General features: G+C 44.3%; 1 protein-coding gene across 4 annotated transcripts in view; it reads left to right on the top strand.

The window, feature by feature from the left end:
• Positions 1-7,334: 7,334 nt before the first annotated feature.
• Positions 7,335-20,459, top strand: part of Zeb2 (zinc finger E-box binding homeobox 2) — a 131,235-nt gene continuing 118,110 nt past the window's right edge. The window contains exons 1-2 of one of the 4 annotated variants that reach the window (XM_042683457.1): positions 7,335-7,418; positions 10,101-10,242. In XM_042683457.1, the coding sequence (XP_042539391.1) occupies positions 10,170-10,242 (73 nt within the window). In that variant the 5' untranslated portion in view covers positions 7,335-7,418; positions 10,101-10,169. Of the gene's footprint in view, positions 7,419-8,901; positions 9,171-9,611; positions 9,909-10,100; positions 10,243-20,459 lie in introns of those variants that run through there. The other 3 variants (XM_042683460.1, XM_042683461.1, XM_042683459.1) reach the window with 3 other exon arrangements.

The raw sequence follows: 20,459 nt of genomic DNA, 5'->3' as shown, positions 1-20,459 counted from the left end.
CATTTTCCACTTAATAAACTGATTTTCTCCCCTTCTATAGGTACTTGAAATTAGCGCAAACCCCAGGATACAATTCCAAAAGGGAATGTTCAATTCATTATGAATGGTTTTAAAGCAAATAGAATTCTGACAGCAAATTCCTGGTCTCCAAAATTGTAAGTTGCTTCTTCTTCTTTTTTTTTTTTTTAACCAGTGTTACTCAAGATCGCTTCTGATCTTTTGCACATTTAACCCTTATACTCAATACATGATTGCAGAGTATGTGCAACTTTAAGTTCATACATTTGGACTAAATTCTTTTTCAAAAGAATCTGATATTTATGGCCAAATTATGATTATATGGAATACAATAAATCAACTGTGAACTAACAAAAAGAAAATGGTATTTTTATTTTATTTTTGTGACTATACATGCTTTGAACAGTTCTAAAAAATCATAAACCAGCAAAAATCCTGCAATGATTTTCATTTTTTATACATAATTACAGAAACTCATCTTTCAATTTAAAAACATACAAAAAGGTAATTATTTTAATGCTCAAAATTAGTTTAAGTTGCTCAGAATTAGTTTAAGTTCTGTGTTATGTGTTTGACCTTTCACTATATTAATAAAATGACACTATAGTGACAGTCCATGCACTATTTCATTTAATTCTTAACAAAACCCTAAGGAATAAGCACCATTAGTATACCCTCATTGTAGATAAAGAAAGAGACTGAAAGTAAATTGCCTGTGATCACACAGGTAGTAGTAACCTGCAGGGCTAATATTAAAAATAGATACTTTGGACTTCGAGTGGCACAGCAGTATAAAAATATCAAAGAAAGGCTTACTTAATCACTTTCAGAAAAATTAAATCAGCCTATATATTACTAAGTAAAAGATGAAAAGTATCCTAAATACCAAGGCTGAATTATCAAGTGCTTTGATTTTCTGCTTTTAGGACTAAGTAAATAGAATACAAAGTTCAATGATCAACTTTCAGCAACAGGATATGGTGCATAATTAGTGCATGTCTCTAAATTTGGGGAAAACTGTTACTTGATTTTACATCTCATTCTCCCAACTAATTACACAGTTCTACCAGATTTATATGTGACTGTTACATAAAAGATTTACAAATTGTTGAGAAGTTTTACAGATAAGTAGAAAAAAATTACAGCTCAATAAATAAACTTTTACAACTATGGAAGAGAAAATTTACATTAAAATATAACTTTATTTCTTTGTCCTGAGAGATTGATTTTTAAAGACACATTTAAAAATTAAGCATTAGATATGCAAATATGTGTTCAGATCAGAGATACCAAAATTATTCAAATGATTAATTATTCATCATAAAATGTCAATTAATAATTATGAAGCTTAAAAGGCATCTTTCTAATGCATCTTTATTTTTCCTGGCCTAAAAAGGGCTTAATATACATGTTCAATTGACTTCTAACAAGTTTTAAAAATTCAACAAAGTAAACAAATTATAAGTGCAAACTCTGAATTTTAAGGGAGAACTACAAATGTGCTCAAAGTGTAAGAAAGAAACAATAGTTTTCATAATAGTGAAAATTTAAAACATAGCCAACATTCATGACACAGAGAACCTCATGCTCACTCACCTGCTAGGTAAACAGAAGGCAACCTAGCCAAGGAAACCCAGAACCAGCTGAAGTGATCAATCTTAGCTGAGGGGCAGAAGAGTGCTTCAAGACTTTTTTTTTTTTACTTTCCAAATAAATACTAAAATAAACTCACAGCTTAAGTTCTGTAAATCAACCTATTGTGATTTTAAAGTCTGCTACGCACGTTTAAAATATCACTATACACATTTAAAAATGTGCACATGGCCTTAATTCTGAAAGACTCTCCCTATTCCAAATGCTAAGCATATTTTTCCAAGAAGATTATATCTCATTTAAAAAAATAATAATCAGCCAGAGCTGATCTGATAATACAGAATAATAGTCTATTATGGTCGCTGAGATATTGATTTGTTTTTAGTCATTTTTTTAACTTTTCACTGACACCTGGTGAACGTGTAGTCTCTGAGACACCGGGAGTTCTTTCAGTCAGAGTGTCGTCCCTGACCTCCTGCTGGTAGATTAATTGCATATTAAAGGTTGTGTTTTAAAAAACGAAAAGATAAATCTGGACACATCAAGGAAACACGAAAAAGAAACCCAAGGAGGGAGAAGAGGGGGTTGTGAAGAAAGAAAAGACCTGGCAGAAGGGATCTAGAAATAAAAGAGAATGTAGGAAATGCAATTGGGAAATAATTTCAAGAGGAAAAAAAAAAAAAAAAAGAATCCGTATAAAGGGCAAGGAGGGCTGAGAGCAGGGCCAGAGGAAGGGAAGGGGGAGCTTTCTGGATTTCTATTCCCGGGTGAGGTTGCTGGCGTCCGCGCCCTTTGCGCCCCAGCCATCCAAGTGGAGGCGAATGCCATCTCCTCCGGCCTGCGTCGCGTCCAACTTACTCCAAGTTTTCTGGTGACTCCTACAGGGCCCTTTCCCGTCCACCCCCTTGAGTGAGATTGACAGTCGCGTGGAGGAGGCTTTTCCAGGCACAGCCTTTCTCATGATAATCAGCCCCCCGCATCACCTCCCGGCCGCCGCGGCTCCCTCTCGGAGCGCGGCTCGCGGACCCTGGGGACCGGAAACAGGGCGGCGGGCGGGGAGCAGGCGAGCTAGCCAGGTCAGCTGACCGGGCGGCGGGGCGGGGGTCGCGGGGCTCCGGGGCGGGGACCGGTCTGGTCAAGGCACGGAGGGAGGGAGGGAGGGAGGGAGGGGAAGAGGGAGGGAGGGGGAGGGTGGGCAGGAGGGGGTCGGACGCTTCCCCCTTCCCCCCCAACACACACACACACACACACACACACACACACACACACACACACACGTGCTCTGCTTGTGCTGCGGGGCCTTTCCCTGAAATCAGATGGGAACGACCTAGGCTCGGGGCGGGGGAGGGGGTGCAAAGCGCGCAGAGAATTGGGGGACGACCAGCCGACCTGTTTTGTATCAATAAATTAAGATGCTCATTTGGGTCCTGAAGTTTGCTGGGTTCTGGTGAGCAGAGAGACGCTGCAAGTGTCCTGAAGCCAAGATTCAGTCTTTACTTCGAAATAAAATAAGTCCTGCCCCCCCCCCACCTCCAATCAGCTGGCCGTCCTGCGGGGGCCAGGTGACTGGCGAGATCCCACAGCGCAGGGGCCTCGCCGCGGGGCTGTGGGGGACAGTCTGGGGTTCTCTGGTCCAGCTTTGGTTTTGTTTGAAAGGGCTTCTTAGCGAGATGCTTTCGATTTTTTTTTTTTAAATAGACTTTCCCCTCCTTTCCTAGGCTCAACTCCGAAAGGATTGGATTGCGAGTTTGCACGTGAGAAAACCGTTTGGCTTGGCTTGGACCCCTGCCGTCCCCCACCCCCTTCACACACAAACCCCATCCAGGGGTCTCCCCTTATCACCCTTTGCTTGCAACTCTGAAAGAAGTTGCCCTCCTCCTGCGTAGCCACGCACGGTCGAAATAATTCCTTCAGATGAAAAGATCAATTCCGTTTCGAAACGAGAATAGACTCTTTTTTAAAATTTTCTCCCCATGGTACAAAATAAACACAATTTGGTTTTTTCTTTTTAAAGAAATCATTAGCTATGACAGAAAAAAAATATCCGAATGGCTTCTACAGCTTATGTGTGGACAAGGGCAGAAGCATTTTACCTCTTGGGGCATCTGGGCCAGCAAGCTGAGTGGGGGGCGGGGGCGAGAGGAGGAGGAGAGGTTGTGAAAGTTGAGGAAATTGACAGACTGAGAGGTGAATGGGGGGACAGGCTCCACGTCCTGGCTGCAGGGAGCTGGTAAACAAAAGTGCATCCTCAGCCCGTCTGGGTGCAGGAGAGCAGTTTGTGTTACTCAAGGAAATCCTAAAGAATTATTTTCTCCTTCCAAAGTCGGTTGCAATATTATTTCACATTTGCATGTATCTGTTGTTTTAATCCTCTTCGTCTGCACTAATCTCGAAGTGGATTATTAACGGAAAACACAGCCGGGGAAGGAGCGATTCATTTGCAGGATTTGTTTTGTTGTGTGGGGAGCCGAAAGCTAGCAGTCCCTAGCCTCCCCCCCACCAGCTTCCCCCCCTTTCTCTCTCTCTCTCTCTCTCTCCTCTCTCTCTCTCTCCTCTCTCTCTCTCTCTCTCTCTCTCTCTCTCTCTCTCTCTCTCTCGACTTTTCCCTACGTCCAGCGCTCTGGTGTCCCGCTCATCCCACGATCCCCATTGTCCCTGACCTGGCCCTCGAACTGAGTGAAGACTTCCGAACAAATCTGTATTCCGGGTTCTTCCGATCCCATCGTCTCTACTTAGTGGGAACAGGAACACTCTCGTCCACACACTCCGGGAGAGGAGTGCCAGGCAGGAGTGCCTGGCCCCTCAGCCCTGGCGAAGACCTTTCTTTCAAGTGCCCTCACCTAAACAGGCACTTTAATGGGAACCTAGAAAACTGAGTGGTGGTGGTGATGATGATGGTTGTTGTTGTTAAAGTCCACATCAAATACTTGTCTGTAGAAACTCCCAGGATTGAGTGTTGGGGGCTGCCTCCTGCCACTCGCTCACTGAGTCCAGGATAATCAGATGATTACATGTTTTTTAAATGGAAATACTTAATAGTCCTGGGGTGGTTTTTGTTGTTGTTGTCAGATCCTAAGAAACAAGACATTTAATATACATAATAAAGACACGTGTTTTGCTAGCTATTTGATTTGACCTGTGGTGACGTTTGAGTGTGTGCCTGGGCTGTAGTGGCTACCTGGGTGCCTGGAAAGAGCATCTTGCCTGCTTGAAATCACCCTCATGCTAATGGGCTCCTTCTTTCGTGGACAGGAGAGATAGAGGCTCAAAAGGCAAACTTCTAGAGAAAGCTGAACTCCAGTATTTTTAAAGACAAAAGAAAAGAAAAAGGAGGTGAATAAAAGGTTATGAACAATGGTAATGTTAGAGAAGTAACTTAATAAGTCATATTTTATTTAGTATAGGTATATGATGGCATAAGAAATGTACAGAACATGCTATAAATGTGTCTGATCCATGTTGAAAATCTTTATTAATATGTTTTAGACTGAAAATATCCAGTACAGAGAGATCTTCTGCAGGTACTTTATCTTTGATAGGGTATAGAAGTGATCATTTTATTCAGCTATTTTATTGTAAAACTCAAATTAGGAAAAGAAGTGAATCTTTAGCCAACTGTGAAAATCTGCTTTCTTGCATCCTACAACAAGATCGAGCTGTGGTCATGCTGAGTGGTTATTCCTCCTCCCCCCCCCCCCCCGAAAAATAAACATACAAAATACAAAGACTAGTACCTCTGGGACTGTGGATGTGGCAACTCGTGTGGTGGCGTTTCCCTCCTTTGAGTGCAATTGCCAGTGACTCTTGCATTCAAAGTCTTGCTTTAGGCACACATTCAAAGCACAGTTCAAAGCAGTTTATCTTAATATAAGTAAAAGTCTACTGTTGGATCAGGGTATTATTTGTTTCAGATTTCATCAGACTGAAAACCAGGGTCTGCAATATATTTAATAACATTAAAGCAGAAAAAATGGTGGGAACAACCCTGTGGTCTATTTCACACCTACACCTTTACCTTTCCAAGGGCGCCCAAAGGCTTTAAGACTGGAAGTTTATTTGTGCTCTGAGGTTCTCAAGTACTTTCACTCTGAAAGGGGAAAAAAAAGCCTCAAAATACTTGAAGAAATTGAGCCTGAACTATCAGAGGCTAAGAGATTTCTTCCTTTTCTGATAAATGCCTGTGCTCAGCATCCTCAAATTTGGCTGTCTTTATTTACTTCTATATTAGTTCCAATTATGTGCAGTGTAAACCAGCTTTTTGATTAACAAAACAGCAGAGCATTGGTTAAGAACACTTAAACTTCAAAAAAAATTCCCCTGGGAAGTGGGCTCTGAATTGGTTAATAATGTGCAGTACTTGCTAAATTGCTGACTTCCAGATGTGGAAAATATCTTTCTTGTTTAGGACCTATGTAACCTGATTGGATTACGACAGAAGCGTCATGTTGGAAGCTTTTGAGTGATTATTTAATTAACCATACAGTAGAAAGCTGTATTCTCCAGGAAATCCCTTCCATATTTGCATAACCAATCCCTTCAGAGCAAAGGTGGAGTCTTTTCTTTTTAATTTTACTTTAATTGCAATATCAAAAAATATATTCCAAAACTTAGACCCCATGCCGTTTAATATTGTGCTCTCTCTTCCCTGCTAAGTTCCTCTATGGCCTTTCTCCTTTTCTGTCTGCCTGTCTGCATACTCACTTTGTATTGAGGTCTCTGAGATGCAGGAAGATCTACTGATTGGTCAATGTAATGTTCTGCATTAATTTAGTGACCATTTATTAAAATCCCCAAGTACATTTAATATCATGATCCAAGTCACCCCTATACACACCCTAAGATTCCGTTTCTATGTACACTCCCCCTACCCCCACCCTCTGGCTTTTGCATCTTAAGAGAGAGAGGGGTAAAGAATTTAGTCAGAACCCGTTCTGAAAGCCACACAACAGCTCAAATCTGGTCATTAGAGATATCTCTATTAAAGAAATAGAAAGGGGTGATCTGGATTGAAGACCCAGGATCTTTCCCTTTAACTTTCGTCCCTTGGAGTTCTGTAGTTGTGAGTGATGTGCACGGTTTTCCGCCCTGTACTCTGTAGGATTTAGTGATGAGGATAATGATGCCAAAGGCTTGGGGGGGGGGGGGCGTAGAGAAGGGAGGGAGGGAGGGAGAGAGGGAGGGGAAGGGTGGAGGGTGGGTGAGGGAGAAGGAGGGAGTAGAGGAAGGGACGCAGGGAGGGAGAGGGAGAGGGAGGGGGAAAGAGAGAGAGAGAGAGAGAGAGAGAGAGAGAGAGAGAGAGAGAGAGAGAGAGAGAGGAGACGCGCGGGAGGGAGAGAGGAAGGGAGGGAGGTGGAATTTCATTTCTTCCACTAAAGCGTTTGCGGAGACTTCAAGGTATAATCTATCCCAGATCCTTTCCCAGAGAGAAACTTGGCGATCACGTTTTCACATGATGCTCACGCTCAGGGCGCTTCAATTATCCCTCCCCACAAAGATAGGTGGCGCGTGTTTCAGGGTCTCTCTTCTCTCCCCTACAGAAAAGAAAAAGAAAAAAATGTCATTAGAAGAGGCGTAACACGTCAGTCCGTCCCCAGGTTTGTGTTTCCTGGAGTGGCCGAAAAGAGATCAGTCCTAACCTGCTCCGCAGGAATAACGGTCCTGCCTCCCGACACTCTTGGCGAGGTTTTGTACAGTTTGCTCCGGGAGCTGTTTCTTCGCTTCCACCTTTTTCTCCCCCACACTTCGCGGCTTCTTCATGCTTTTTCTTCTCACCATTTCTGGCCAAAACTACAAACAAGACTTCGCAGGTAGGTTTTCCCCCCTTTCCCTTCTTTTTGTTGTTGTTGTTTTTTTTTTTTTTTTTTTTACCCTTTTTGTGTGTGTGTCCTCATCCTTTTCTAATTTTCTCCCTTTGAGTGGGGATGTGTCTGAAGTGAGAAGGGCTGTCTGTGGGTAGGAATTTCAGGTGGGTTTAGCTGCTTTATGGTATGCTTTTCCCAGGAGTGGCTTCTTTGCCTTCTCTTGTTTTCTAACTCTCTCCTTCCTTTTACTCTCCCTTTTTCCTTCCCCAAATAATTAGCCCTGTACCTGTCCACTCAGGTAACCAAAGGTGCCTTTTGCTGCCCAGCCTAAGAAAGTTTTATTGAGAACTATATGGCTGGAATCAAAACTCATCGAGGGGATAACTTCTCTATTTTTGCATCTAGCTCCAATTCCATTATGTTCACCAATTAAAACTTGGCAAATACCTGTTAATAATTATAAAACTTGTTTGATATAGATCTACTAAATTCGAGAGTAAGTCTTTCTCTTAGACATGGCAATCCAACTTCTCCCACACAAGAAGGCTGTTTTCTAAGCAGAAAGTTGCCTGTTTTTGTCTGCTTAGCGAGTTTCATTTCTTTATTTCATTCTTTGTGTGTGTGTGTGTGTGTGTGTGTGTGTGTATGTGTATGTGTGTGTGTGTGAAGTAACACCTCACTTCTGTGATTATAAATAAAGAAGTGAAAGTCCTCATGGAACTTGAGTCGTTTACCAAAGTGGGTGGGGGTCACTACAGCTGGGAAAGAAAACTACTGTCAGGGTATCAAGGTTTAAAATTAGGGTAACTTTTATCATTGTATTTTTAATAGCCAAGTAACATAGGCATGGATTTCATAGGAGTCACACACACATGCCATTTCATAGTTTGGGACTAAGAAGTTGAGAGAGAGAAAGAGAGAGAGAGAAAGAGAGAGAGAGGGATAGAGAGAGAGCAGGACTTCCCAGGAACAGTGGTAAGCTCAGCTAACATAAATGTGTTTATCTCCCACCTACTTATATATTTTACATGCTCCCCTGTAATGATGAGGATAAGATTACTTACTCCAGAGTTAGGAATAACAGCCAAAGATAAAGTTTATAGCACAAATGCTCCTCTCTCTTTCTCCTCCCCCCCCACTCGCTCATAAAACTAGCAACTTACTTTATTAAACATATATTTATATGCAATTGTGTGTGAGTCTCAGCATGCATGCAGACAGGCCAGCTGTTTCACCCCAGACACTTGCATGACCATTTCTTTATTTCAGGATCTCAACCCCTCCCTCGACATTTTCAGATCAATAAGACAGGCAAGAAATGATTAAAATGTGTCAAACTTACAAGTCTCTTTCTGTGCATGCCTAGGTAATTCTAAGGTCCTCTCTAAAACATCCACTTCCCCTCTTCTGCCTCCCCCCCCCCCTTCACCCCTATCAACAAATGTGTGGAAACTGATACTCACTTTCCAGGTTTTCCGCAACGCTTCGAGCATGGGAGACAATAGGTGCGGGGCGTAGGGACTGAGTGTACTGGAGGCAGAGAAAGGGTTAATGGCCCTTGTGTTACAGTTTGCATCTGTTACATCTTTTATAGCCCCCTGTTTAAACTAATCCTCGAGGCACAGCATCTTCCCAACCTCCACCGACTTTCAGGATTCTCCTCCTCTCCTGCCTGCCCGCGAGGTTCCCTTCTCCAAGTTTTGACAGTTTCTGCTGAAAAAAAAAAAAAAAAAATGCAGCGCCTCTCTCGATTTTTAGGTACAAAAGTTTCGAAGCCAGAAAGGATACGATCATTTAATAGAGCTTAAAAAGTATTGCCGTAGTGGTTGGACTTTCTCTTTCCTTTCTTGAGGGAAACATTTTTTCTCTCCTACTGGAACTATTTAAGGGGACCAGTGTGGGGGAGCATGTGTGTAAGTGAGGTTGGGGGGGGGACTTAAGTAAATATTGTCAAAGCGGTGGGGGGGGGGGAGGAACACTGTCCAAAGAGGCTTGTAATTATATTTCTCATTGCCGGGTAAAATGGGAAATCTTAACTTGGGGGCGGAGGGTGTGTGTGTGTGTGTGTGTGTGTGTGTGTGTGTGTGTGTGTGTGGTGGGGGGGGGTGAGAGAATGCCTTGATAAACTCCAAAAGGGGAGGGGAGGGGGCGCGGGGCGAGTGGGCTTCCTATAATTACTATTATCAATTTACCCGAGCGTGCTTCATCCAGGGGGGCTCTTTTCGCGTTGTTTCTTTCTTCCCTCTTGGGAAATGGGGTGTCCGGGGGAGGGAGGGGGGATAGGAGGAAAGATGAGAACGAAAGGGAGCCTCGCCTCACCCCCAAGTTCCCAAGCCGAGCAGAGGACTTTTCGGAGGAAAGGGTCCGCCTAGCCCTGAGTCAGGCAGTCTTACTGTACCGCCGTGTGCATTCCCTCATACGGTCAGGAGTTATGACTCATTTTGAAGATGTAATTCTTGTCTCTCTGATCCCCTCGCGAGTGCAACACACCAAACAGTAACAAACACAAAGCGCCGCAGGGCCAAGGCTGGGGGTGGGGGGCGGGGAGGGGGCCGCCGAAGTTTCGCTTTGGCGTTGGGGGGCGCGGATGGGTGCTCCTCGCGGCCCTGGCCCGGCTCCCCTGGGCGGCCCGCGCGCGTTTCAATGGGCGCGGGCGATGCCCACATTGTCGCTGTGTTTGGTTGCTAGATCGAGCCTGCGTGCTGCCGGAGCAGGGCGCCGAGTCCATGCGAACTGCCATCTGATCTGCTCTTATCAATGAAGCAGCCGATCATGGCGGATGGCCCCCGGTGCAAGAGGCGCAAACAAGCCAATCCCAGGAGGAAAAACGGTAAGAAAAGGCCCAAACCAAACTTTTCCGGGCCACTTTGCGGCTCCAGACCCAGGGACAAGGGGGTGGGGGGAGGGAAAAAGAACCGAGGCGGCGGGTGGCAGCGCCCGGGGCTCGCGGGCGAGCCTCTCTCCGCGGCTGGGCGCCCGAGCCGGGCGCGCGCGGCGGCTGGACCTGGGGGGTGGGGGGGGAAGTTTGGGGAAGTGCGGGGCAAAGTGATCGTCGGACGCCCCAGGGGCTCCAAGCACTGGGGTCCGGCAGGGGCCCCGTGCCCCCAGCTCCACGGCTTCCTTGTGCCCCTACCTCCGCCCTCCTTTCCCTCCGCCTCCCGCTCCTCTCGCGCCCGGCCCGCTGGTCCCCGGCTGGGCTGCGGGAGCGTCCGGCTTGGGCAGGGCGGGGGCTTGGGCGCCAGGTCGTGCAGGGTCCCCGCGCTGAGGGTGAGGAGACAGAGGGAGACTGAGTGGGCGGAAGAGGGGACCCCGGGGCTGTGCTTCATCAAGGCTTAAAGTTTCTTGCCGGAGTCGCCCCACCGCCTCTCCGTGCGCCAAGTAACGGTCCGCGGGCAGCGGGGCCCGGCCCGGAGCGCCGAGCTCCGGGGGTGGGAGGGATTCCGCCGGCCCGGGCGAGATCCAGCTGGGTCCCAGCGGGCTCGGGGACCCGTGGCTCCTCGCAGGCGTCCCTGGCCCCTACGCTGAGGGCTGGAGCAGTCGCGGGGTACAGCGAGACTTTTCCAGGCAGTTTTTACACGGTCAAGAGGAGCCCGTTATCCAGCCTGAGTCAGGGAGGAGGAAGCAGAGGAGGGAACGAGGGGGGACACACACGTACACACCAGAGGTGGGAGATCGAAGGGGATGCGTGTGACAGTTTAGTAGGACATCTTGTAGAAAGGAAGAGAGAGAGAGAGAGAGAGAGAGAGAGAGAGAGAGAGAGAGAGAGAGAGAGAGAGAGAGAGAGAGAGAGACCCTAGGTATTACCCCCAAACAAAATCGTGGGAATAAAAGAGAAAAGTGATTGGCAAGTGCGCAGAAGTCGCCTGGGGGAGGGGAGAGACTGGGGACTAGAGGGCTGGGGGGGGGGGATGAAGGGAGGATACTGACGAGAGAGAGAGAGAGAGAGAGAGAGAGAGAGAGAGAGAGAGAGAGAGAGAGAGAGAAAGCGCCAAACCCTCAAAACAAACAAGGGAACCAGTGCCAACCCGGACCGACTCGGAAAGGAAACTTATCGTCCCTTTTGCTCTCAGTCCGATCACCCGGAGCCGGGCCGCTTAGACGCTCCCAAGCTGGGCGCGGTGTTGAAGCGCTCGCCCGGCCTGCTGCAACCCCAACCCGCGCCTTGCAAGGACCGCCGGGGCCCACTTGGAGCAACTTTCCTCTAGAGAACACAATCGTGCGCGCCCCCAGCCTGCCCCACTGCCGCGCGGTGCGAAGAGGGGGCGGCTGGGGGTGCCGTGTGGGGCGCTAAAGGGAGAAAAAACACAAAGACGAGGGAATTTTGTTTAGAGATAAATGATGCCTCTCCTTTCATCTCGTGTGTGTGTGTGTGTGTGTGTGTGTGTGTGTGTGTGTGTCTTTTGCTTGTTGTGGTGAAGGTGTCGAGCCATATGGGGGAGTGATAGAGGAATTTTAGTCAGAAACGGTTACATTATCCTGCCTTTCCTCTTTGTGCTGTCTTTGATCTATTTGCTTGGCTCAGTATTACAAAAACCAAGTGCAATAATATATTCCGAGCTGTGTCCCCAAGATTCAGTTCAGGCTGCCTCTCTTCAAGTAGTGTGTGTGTGTGTGTGTGTGTTAATTTTTTTCTTCATTCTCATGTCTGGCATTATTTAAGGTGGTCCTTACACAGGAGACCTCCCCTTCTCCATCTCTGCGTAATTTAGTAGACACTAAAATTACACCTAATGTCCCCCTCTCCTCTCTTGTGTTTCCTCTGTTCCTTTTATTAAATGTTGGTTATTGATTTTCTAAAATCAATGTCTGTTGTGGGGCTCTCCCCCCCTTACAAGTATTTAAAGCACGTTGCTGATCAACTGGATAACAAAAGCTTTGTGTCAAGGAGCGCCCCCCCCCCATGTTAAAGTCATTTTTTAAGAGAGAGAAAAAGAATGAGATTTAAAGCACAGCTCCTAAAAGTGTTCTTTTTTTCAAGGAAGACTATTCAGTGTTGTTTCTTCTTGCCTTCCTCCTTCCACTCCCTTCACAATTTTGCCACTCAGGAACAGTTGGCCCCAGCAATGAGGTCATGCCACAGCCTAATTCTGGGGGTTGGGGAGGGGGAGAGTGTGCCCAACTCCTGGGAACTTCTGGGGGTGACTACGGCAGGGGAGTTGTTGGTGCTTCTCCAGGTGGAATGGAGTACCTTGGAGGTGTACTGTCATCTACTCTCTGCCCAGCCACTCATTTGGGAGAAGCCGCCTCACTCTGAAGTGGAAAATTAAATTTGCACATCTTAAGGCATTTAACCCAGACCCTGGAAACTTAACAGCAAGCCTGTCTGTTGCTTACAGAATCTGTAACTTGGACTTTTACCTATCTCTTTTTCCAAATAATCTGTGAGAAAACAGGCTGCAAATTCGTTACTTGTCAGTATGTTCACTGGGTTTCATCTGATTGAGCAAGGTCGTGGTTTTAAGATGCAGGTAGAAGTCCCCTCCCCACTTTTTTCATTTTCTTTCTCATCAAACATATACTCTCAATGCCTTTTCCTTTGGGAATTGCCAGGATTTATCTGGACGGAGTGGATTTTTCTTCTTTCCTGAATTCATGGAAAAGATGTCACTTTTGAGCTTGTGTCTTTGCAGATAACACTAAATATAATGATGCTTATCAATATCATATAGAAATTCCTGGAAAGGAATAATGACAATAATAATCATAGAAGTAGAAGGCTGTGAAGGGAAAAAGATGGTCATCCAAGAACCCAGAATGGCATTTTATATAATTTTAATGAAGTCAACAGTGTATATATAGAATAAGGCGACAAGGAGATAAAACATGTAATGGTGTGTGTGTGTGTGTGTGTGTGTGTGTGTGTGTGTGTGTGTGTGTGTTTGAAAGGCTGGGTTAGAAGATGATACTGTGTACAATTATTAAAAAGCAAAGGAGAAAGAAACTGTTCGAGGAAAATAAATGTACCAAGAGAGAAGTGAGAATAATAGCTCCTTCCAGATTCTCAGACTAGCAAGATGCCTGGCAAAGGCAGGTCCAGGGCCAAACTAGCCCACAGTGGGCAGGCAGTGTCCTTTCACCCACATGGAAAGTTGGAAATCTCTTCCCAGAAAATAAGATGTGCAGGAGGAGAAGGGGAGCCGGGTGAGGGGGAAGGAGGCGAAAAGCTAGTTGCTTGCAGACAAGAAGAGTTGCCTGAAGACAAGAATGTGTGTTGGTTTCAAGAAAGTTCAGTCAGATGATTTCAGTCAGTCGCCTGACTCACTTTGCAACACTTTCACTAAGACTAGAGGAGGTGGGGTGGCCCAACCCCCTTTATATTCCCTTGATTATGCCCCACTATCTTCACCCAGCCTTGGAATCAGCCATGGTGAGCACTGAGAGCAGGAGACACCCAACTGCTGACTGCCACCGGCACAGCCCATTTGTAACTTGCAAAGTTTGTTGCATTTGCTTCTGATTCCGGCTTGGGGACCTGGATGCTCCCGCAAGCCTTCTGCGTCCCTGCAGAGCATGGGAAGAGGGGCCTACCTCCTAGCCTGCTGCAAAGTCACCAGACTTAACATACTTGTAACAAAAATCAAATCCGGAAACTACTTGTTTGAGGGAAGGGAATGAAGTTATCTTTTAAGGGAAACCTGAACTGGAGAGGGAGAAAAAGGAAGTGGAAGAAGGGAAGAAAAGTTACATTTGAGGTTTCTTTTTTCTCCCCAGTTTTTTGCTAATGAATGAAGGTCTGGTGGGAGCTGAGGGGAGCAGAGAATGGTGGGACTTTTTCCAAACACCTTTAGTCTCTGATTCTCAGCTGGTAAAGAGAAAGGGGTTGTATGCTTTCAAGGTTTGGGATTCTAGAGGAGAAAATCAAATGGCAGAAGCAGTTGTCTTGTGTTTAAATAAACTAAAAAAAAAAAAAAAAAACTTCACCCATCACTGCCTGAAGGACAGTGAAGGTCCTGGTAGTGCTACTTAGATAGAAGGAAGGATGGATAAATTGCTCCTGTTTTAGAGGTGCTTAAGCAGAATGGAAAGGAACTTCATTGTCCGGACAAGAATTCCAGTTTTCTTCCCTGAGAGGTAAAGTTGATGAGGGCAAAAGGGAGTCAAAGACCCTCAACACACACTGAAGCAGGGAAGTTTCCTCTGGATTATAGTTGGCCCTTGACTTGCTTGTCTTTGGAAGTGTGAACACAGTTGGCAGGTAGCTTTCTTCATAAAGTAGATGAGCTTCTAGACAAGCTGATATGCTGACTTTGAATGCACTTAAGTAGTTTGTGTGGCAGGTACCAATTCTGTGGGCAGACACTTCAAAGATGCGCATCTCCAGTCTCTATCCAGTTCTCTCATGGAGACCTTCTGCAAGTTTTGTTAGGCTGCACACACGCAGGCTGAAGGCTATGTATCTAAACTGATCTATTTATTTCATTTTGGTGTGGAAAAACTAAGTCTATTAGGGTAGAAACGTGTTTTGCTTCACAGCTGAGCCACTTGCCAACCTGGTGGCATCTTTAATAATGTGATGGTCCACCAGGGATAAGGCTAGACTAAAGGTTTTCAACTTTACATTGCTTTCCTGTTACCAAATGAAATAAGTTCACATCTTTCCTCATTTATTTTCAAATACAGTTAAACCGAGACTAAAGTTCCCTACGAAACTGCTATGCCCTATGCTTCCATTTCTCTCTTTTTATCTTAATTTACTTAATAAAATTCCAAGAGGTTATCAAAGACCCTGATGTCACATTACCAATATTTCCTGGGGGTGGGGGTGGGGAATGTGTGTCTTCCCTGAAGGTAGAAAGAAAGGGTGCTGCTAGCTCTTTATCAGTGCCGCGTTTATTCCAAGATGTGCAAGATTCTTTCCCTTACAACAGTTTTTTTTTTTTTTTTGGTCATCTGCATTCTTTCAATGCTTTAAAGGTGCATTTTCTTTCTGTGTGAAAGGGGATTCTTTGTCCTTTTCCTCTCCAGCACCGGGGCTTCCCAAGGTAGACACTATTTTGTGCCTGTCACAGAGAGAAGGAGTGCAGGTTTGCAATGCTCACAGACAATTGATTGTCTGCCCTAATGTGTTTCATTTACATGTTTATAACGTCAATGGTGCTGGGTGTCCACTGTACCATTCATTCCCGCATTCCCACAAGGGGGCAATTGTCTGAATGGCCAAGTCAGACACCTTTTTGATTGCTCTTTGGTTGTCTTTTTAGAGCAGACAGATAAAGGAGGAAAATCTGCGATGCAGAAACACTAGTTGAAAATATACAGAATTAAATGTCATTGCAAAGCAGATGTTAATACCAAACCCAAATATAGTTTTTAGCCAAAATGTGAAAGGTTAAAAAATGTAAGTTCAGAGCAAAGGAAAAGATGATTTAAAACCAATAAATGTAGTCCTATATTCCCCTGTCTTTATTTCTTTCCCTCCTTTAGCAGTCAGAAGATAAAATGTGATTTCCTTTTTTTCATTTTTTTTCACCCTCAAAACAACCAGGCACCTCCCTGTTGTTTGCATGTTTGTTTGATTTGTGAATTTTGTATATATTTATATAGCTCTGTTTATGTCAACATCATCAGCTTACCACTTGGGGGAAAAATCCATTGAATGATTATTTGGGCTGTGAGGAGTGTAAACTTTTAAAAAGTAAGACTCAAGTATTTCTTCATCAAGCAGTTTTTAAAAGGAAGCGATAATAATCAGTAGGCGCTATGAAGCCTTTGCCTTAATAGCTATGTGCCAAATATTTTATCTTGGGTGACAGTTTTGTCAGAGTGAAAGCTCTCAAGAAAAGTGTAACTAGTAGTTACAAAGTAAATAAAGGATTTCATTTTAAGGTGTTCTGTGCTGTTTTATGCTGTGTGTGTGTGTGTGTGTGTGTGTGTGTGTGTGTGTGTGTGTTGTGTGTTGTTTTTCCCCCTCAGAAAGGTGTGAGGAAAGCCATCAATGTGTGTGCGTGTGTAGCTTTTCTTTTAGTTCTCTACATATTATGCATATATAGACACATTCGTACACCTGTTTTTTTAATATATATATTTCACAGTTCAGATGGTGCCTTGCTGGTCATTTAGTTAATACAGTTATTAGAGGTTGGTCTGATTTTGCGTGTGGTCCAGGAGAAGGGAAAATACTAACTCTTGTGACATGTGGTAGGAAGTAAATGGAGTGTGTGTGGGGGGGGGGGGGGACTTTTATAATTTTGTAGTAAATTAGGGAGAAAAAAATCACCAGTCTGTGAAAAGATTTTTTTTTTTTGCTTCTCCTGGAAGACACACACACAGTAGCTGTACCGTTAGCTGAACCCCTGACACGGCGGTCTTTTGAATGCCTTAGGTATGATTTCACTTTCGCTCACATCAATGCTGACCTGAATGCCTTTCATATCTGATCCGCTGTGTCTCTCCCAGTAAACATCCCCTGAGGGGAGAACAAAGAAAGGAGCTCTTCTTCTTCTTAATCACAATTCAGCCCTTTCACCGCCGGCAGGCTCCATTTGCATTCTGCCACAGAAAGCCAAGATGAAAAGAAAAGAAAGAGAGAGAGAGAGAGAGAGAGAGAGAGAGAGAGAGAGAGAGAGAGAGAGAGAGAGAGAGAGAGAGGCCGAGGATAGTAGCTGAGTAAAATAACTTAGGTGTTTGTGGCTGTTTGTTGGGCTTCCCGTAGTTACCAGCCTTATATAGTTGATGCTCCACCAGGCCTTGTCCCTCCTGACAGGCATATAGTGTTACAAGATGGCATGTCTGTACTATTCATGGCCACCCGCTCAACACTTGGGGTAGAAAGTGTCAGAGGGGGATTGAATTCTAACCCAGAAGCCTGCTAGATTTGGGGTCAGGTGTGGGGACTTCTCACTCTTGAATGCTGCCTGCAATGTGGCCTCAAGAACTGTGATTGTTTCCCACTAGACCTGAAAGGTGAGGGTGTGGGGTGTGGGAGGGAAGGGGTGAACTGGGGCCCAGGCCTCTGGTCTGGCTTCAGTGCCAGGCACTCACACCCAGCCTGGATACACTGATAAATTCTCAGGAAAACTGGAAAAGACTTCCCCATTTTCCCCCCTGACTTTTTATGATAATTCATATTTTCAAATGAAAGGGGAAAAAAGCCAAGAAAGAAACTCTCAAATGAGCCAAAAAGGAAAAAAAAATCTCTGAAAAGAATTTTAGGGGGAAAAGTTGTTCTATTTTAAAAAGCTTTGAGGGCTGTAAAGTGCCACGTTTTTCACACCTTCTCCATACTTTTTTTTCAGATTTTTTTAGTATGTTTAACATTTGTGAGATGACAGCCTTTTTGTATCTCAAACTAGATGCTTCAAGATTTGTAGGGAGGGGTTGGTGGTATCCACGTTCTCTTGAGAGAGAAAGTTTGTGCCTAAAGGAATCCTTCTCACTGGGAATTGTTTAAACCCTTGCAGGCAAACCTGTCAGGTTTTGCTCTGTTATTTGCCTCCAATTTCAACATGCAAAAGTAACATGCAGTTAATGGCACTGGAAGGAGACCAGGGCAAGAGTAGAAACCTCTCGTGACAACTTTTCAGCTACATTATCTTGTTCCTAAACTGTCTTGTCTTTTTTCCTCCCTTTCTGAAACCACACAGAAGATACCAATGGTTTTTCTTCAACAATTAGATACACATATATTGCACACACACACACACACACACACACACACACACACACACAACTTTGGAAGCATAATGTTCCCAAACCCAAGAGTGAATTATTTGAAACGGAAAGGGGAAGGGAGTTCTAATAGATATTGTGGCATATTTTGCTTATAGTGCAAAACTAACAGATATATTAGAAGTTGTACAGGAACATGTGACACACATTCCTGATTTTTTTTTCTTATTCCCAGAAGATTTACAGAATTTACAAAAAGAGATTATCCTTACACCTTCTACCCCTCCTATCCACCCCCATGACCCAAGCAATGAAAGATTTAGGCAGATTTACTTCAGTAAACACCTTTGGACACTTTGGGGGGAAAGTGGGAGCCTGTTTGCAAAAGGAGGCTTTTGTTAAGTGAGGTACTGGAATAATGCTTTACCAGGCAGCTGTGATATTAACCTACCCAGCAATGCAGGAACACTCTTTAACTCTTTGAGTGCCTGGCCCTTTGCACTCAGCAGATGAAATCCTGGCTCTCCAAACACACTCAGAATTCTGGCTCTAGCAGTTTATTATTCAGACAAGTCTTGTAGACATGAAAACTGTTCAAGCTTTTAAAACAATGCGGCTTAATTAGATGAGGTGGACTTACATTGCTCATAAGCCCTCCAAATGGTGGTTTATAATTGGCAAGGAAAAAAAAAGACAGAAAAAAGGAATCAAGGCAGCACATTAAAAATTCCAGGAAATATCTTTAGAAAAGCTATTTTCATTTCTAGCTTCTAAAATATTAGACTATGGTCTGCGAGAGGGAATAAAGCAGCCGGAGCCTCTTTCTCACTAGAAGACACTAGAAGTTTGTGATGAAGAATGGGCTTCAACTAGAGAAGCTGCAAGAGGCCAATTCAGACAGTGACATTATCTCAGCCTTTGCATCTTTCAAGGGGGAAGTCTTGCCTATCTGTGAGAGCTCAGAAGGTCATGTGAACCTGAGAGCCTAAAGCTGGCGGTCGCCAACTTGAGACTTTCCAAAGAAAGCAGAGAGGTTTTTATGAGGAAGGAGTTAATGGTTATTTTTTGCTGGGCACAAGAATAACTTTACAGGTGTTGCATTTGGGCTTAAATAAGATTGCCTTATTTAGTTTCGAAAAAGAGTGTAGGTGTCAACGATAGAGCAGCCATAAACGTGTGAGAAAGTAAAGGGTATGAGACATGACAGAATTAAAGGTGTTTGCTATGTTGTTACACCGTGTGTCAGGCTGCAAGCTCCCTTTGTCACAGCCTCCTGGTGATTTGACAGCGCAGATCTACTTCCCTTCTAGGTGAGACAGCATTTTTTAACTGGAGTTATAAATATGGTACACCCTTCAAGTTACACCCTGCCTCCCAGATCCATGAATCCTATTTGAAAGCATCTTGCCCTGATACACAATGAACAAACGCCTGTATACAAGGGGGCTGTGGGCTCCTGGGCACGAGCAGCACCAGCATCACAGTAGCTGGTATTGACTGTTGTTTGGCAAGAAGGTCTTCTGCCAAATCATCCAATAATTAAGTTTTATGTTATTTGTATGAACGACCAAGCATGCAGTATTCCTTTTCAAATCAAAAGGAGGCTTAAAATTACTTTTTGAACACTTTCAGACCCATGGTCAGGTCACAGTTTGGGGGCTGAATTAAAATGATCTCATTCATGATCTAATTGAAGTTGGCAAAACCTTAGCAGTAGCAGGAGTACATAAATATAAATCAAAGACCAAAATTTAGCAAATCATATCATTTGCTAGAAATCTGCTCATGAATTATTCTCCGATTGCCAACCCAGAAGTTAAACTTTGTCTCCCCTCAGCAACAGTAACCGTGCATATTTTTTCTGGCTTCTGACAGGCAAGCTAGAGGAACAAGAGAAAGGAGAAGGAAGATGATCAGTGTCTCATCAGATATTGTGTGTTTGTGACCCCAAGAAAGTCTGAGTGCTGATAAACCCATGGGCATCTACAGTGGGTGCTGCAGTTCTTGATTACATGTTAATAGGGGCTTTTAAAAACCAGACTCAGGACAGCAAGCAACTCAGACATATAAAGCATATAAAGGCAGTAAGCATTTCAAGAAGGATCTGATTGAATTCTGCTTTCATTTTTCAATTGAGGAATGTAATCATCATAGTGATTAATATTCATTTACAACTTTATTTCTATTACTGAGCCGAGTTGAAGGATTGAGGTTTGAAGTTGTTGTTAGAAGACAGTAGTAGCAAACAGTGTTACCTCTCTTACTTTAAACATTAATAAGATTAAGACTCCAGATAACTTTTTCCTAGAGTCTATGGGAATAAATATATTCTATTGTATCTATTCCACTTGGATGTTGACCACTTTTCTTTCAGCTTAACACACTCTTCTGTGAACTTGATGAGGTCTAATTCTTAATTAGAGTGCTTTGAAGTTAAAA

Source organism: Dipodomys spectabilis, unplaced genomic scaffold (genome assembly GCF_019054845.1).
Source record: "Dipodomys spectabilis isolate Male_0828 unplaced genomic scaffold, ASM1905484v1 ptg000081l, whole genome shotgun sequence".
Lineage (NCBI taxonomy): Eukaryota > Metazoa > Chordata > Mammalia > Rodentia > Heteromyidae > Dipodomys > Dipodomys spectabilis.
Note: the sequence above shows the minus strand (reverse complement) of the source record. Positions and strands in the feature narration are given on the sequence as shown.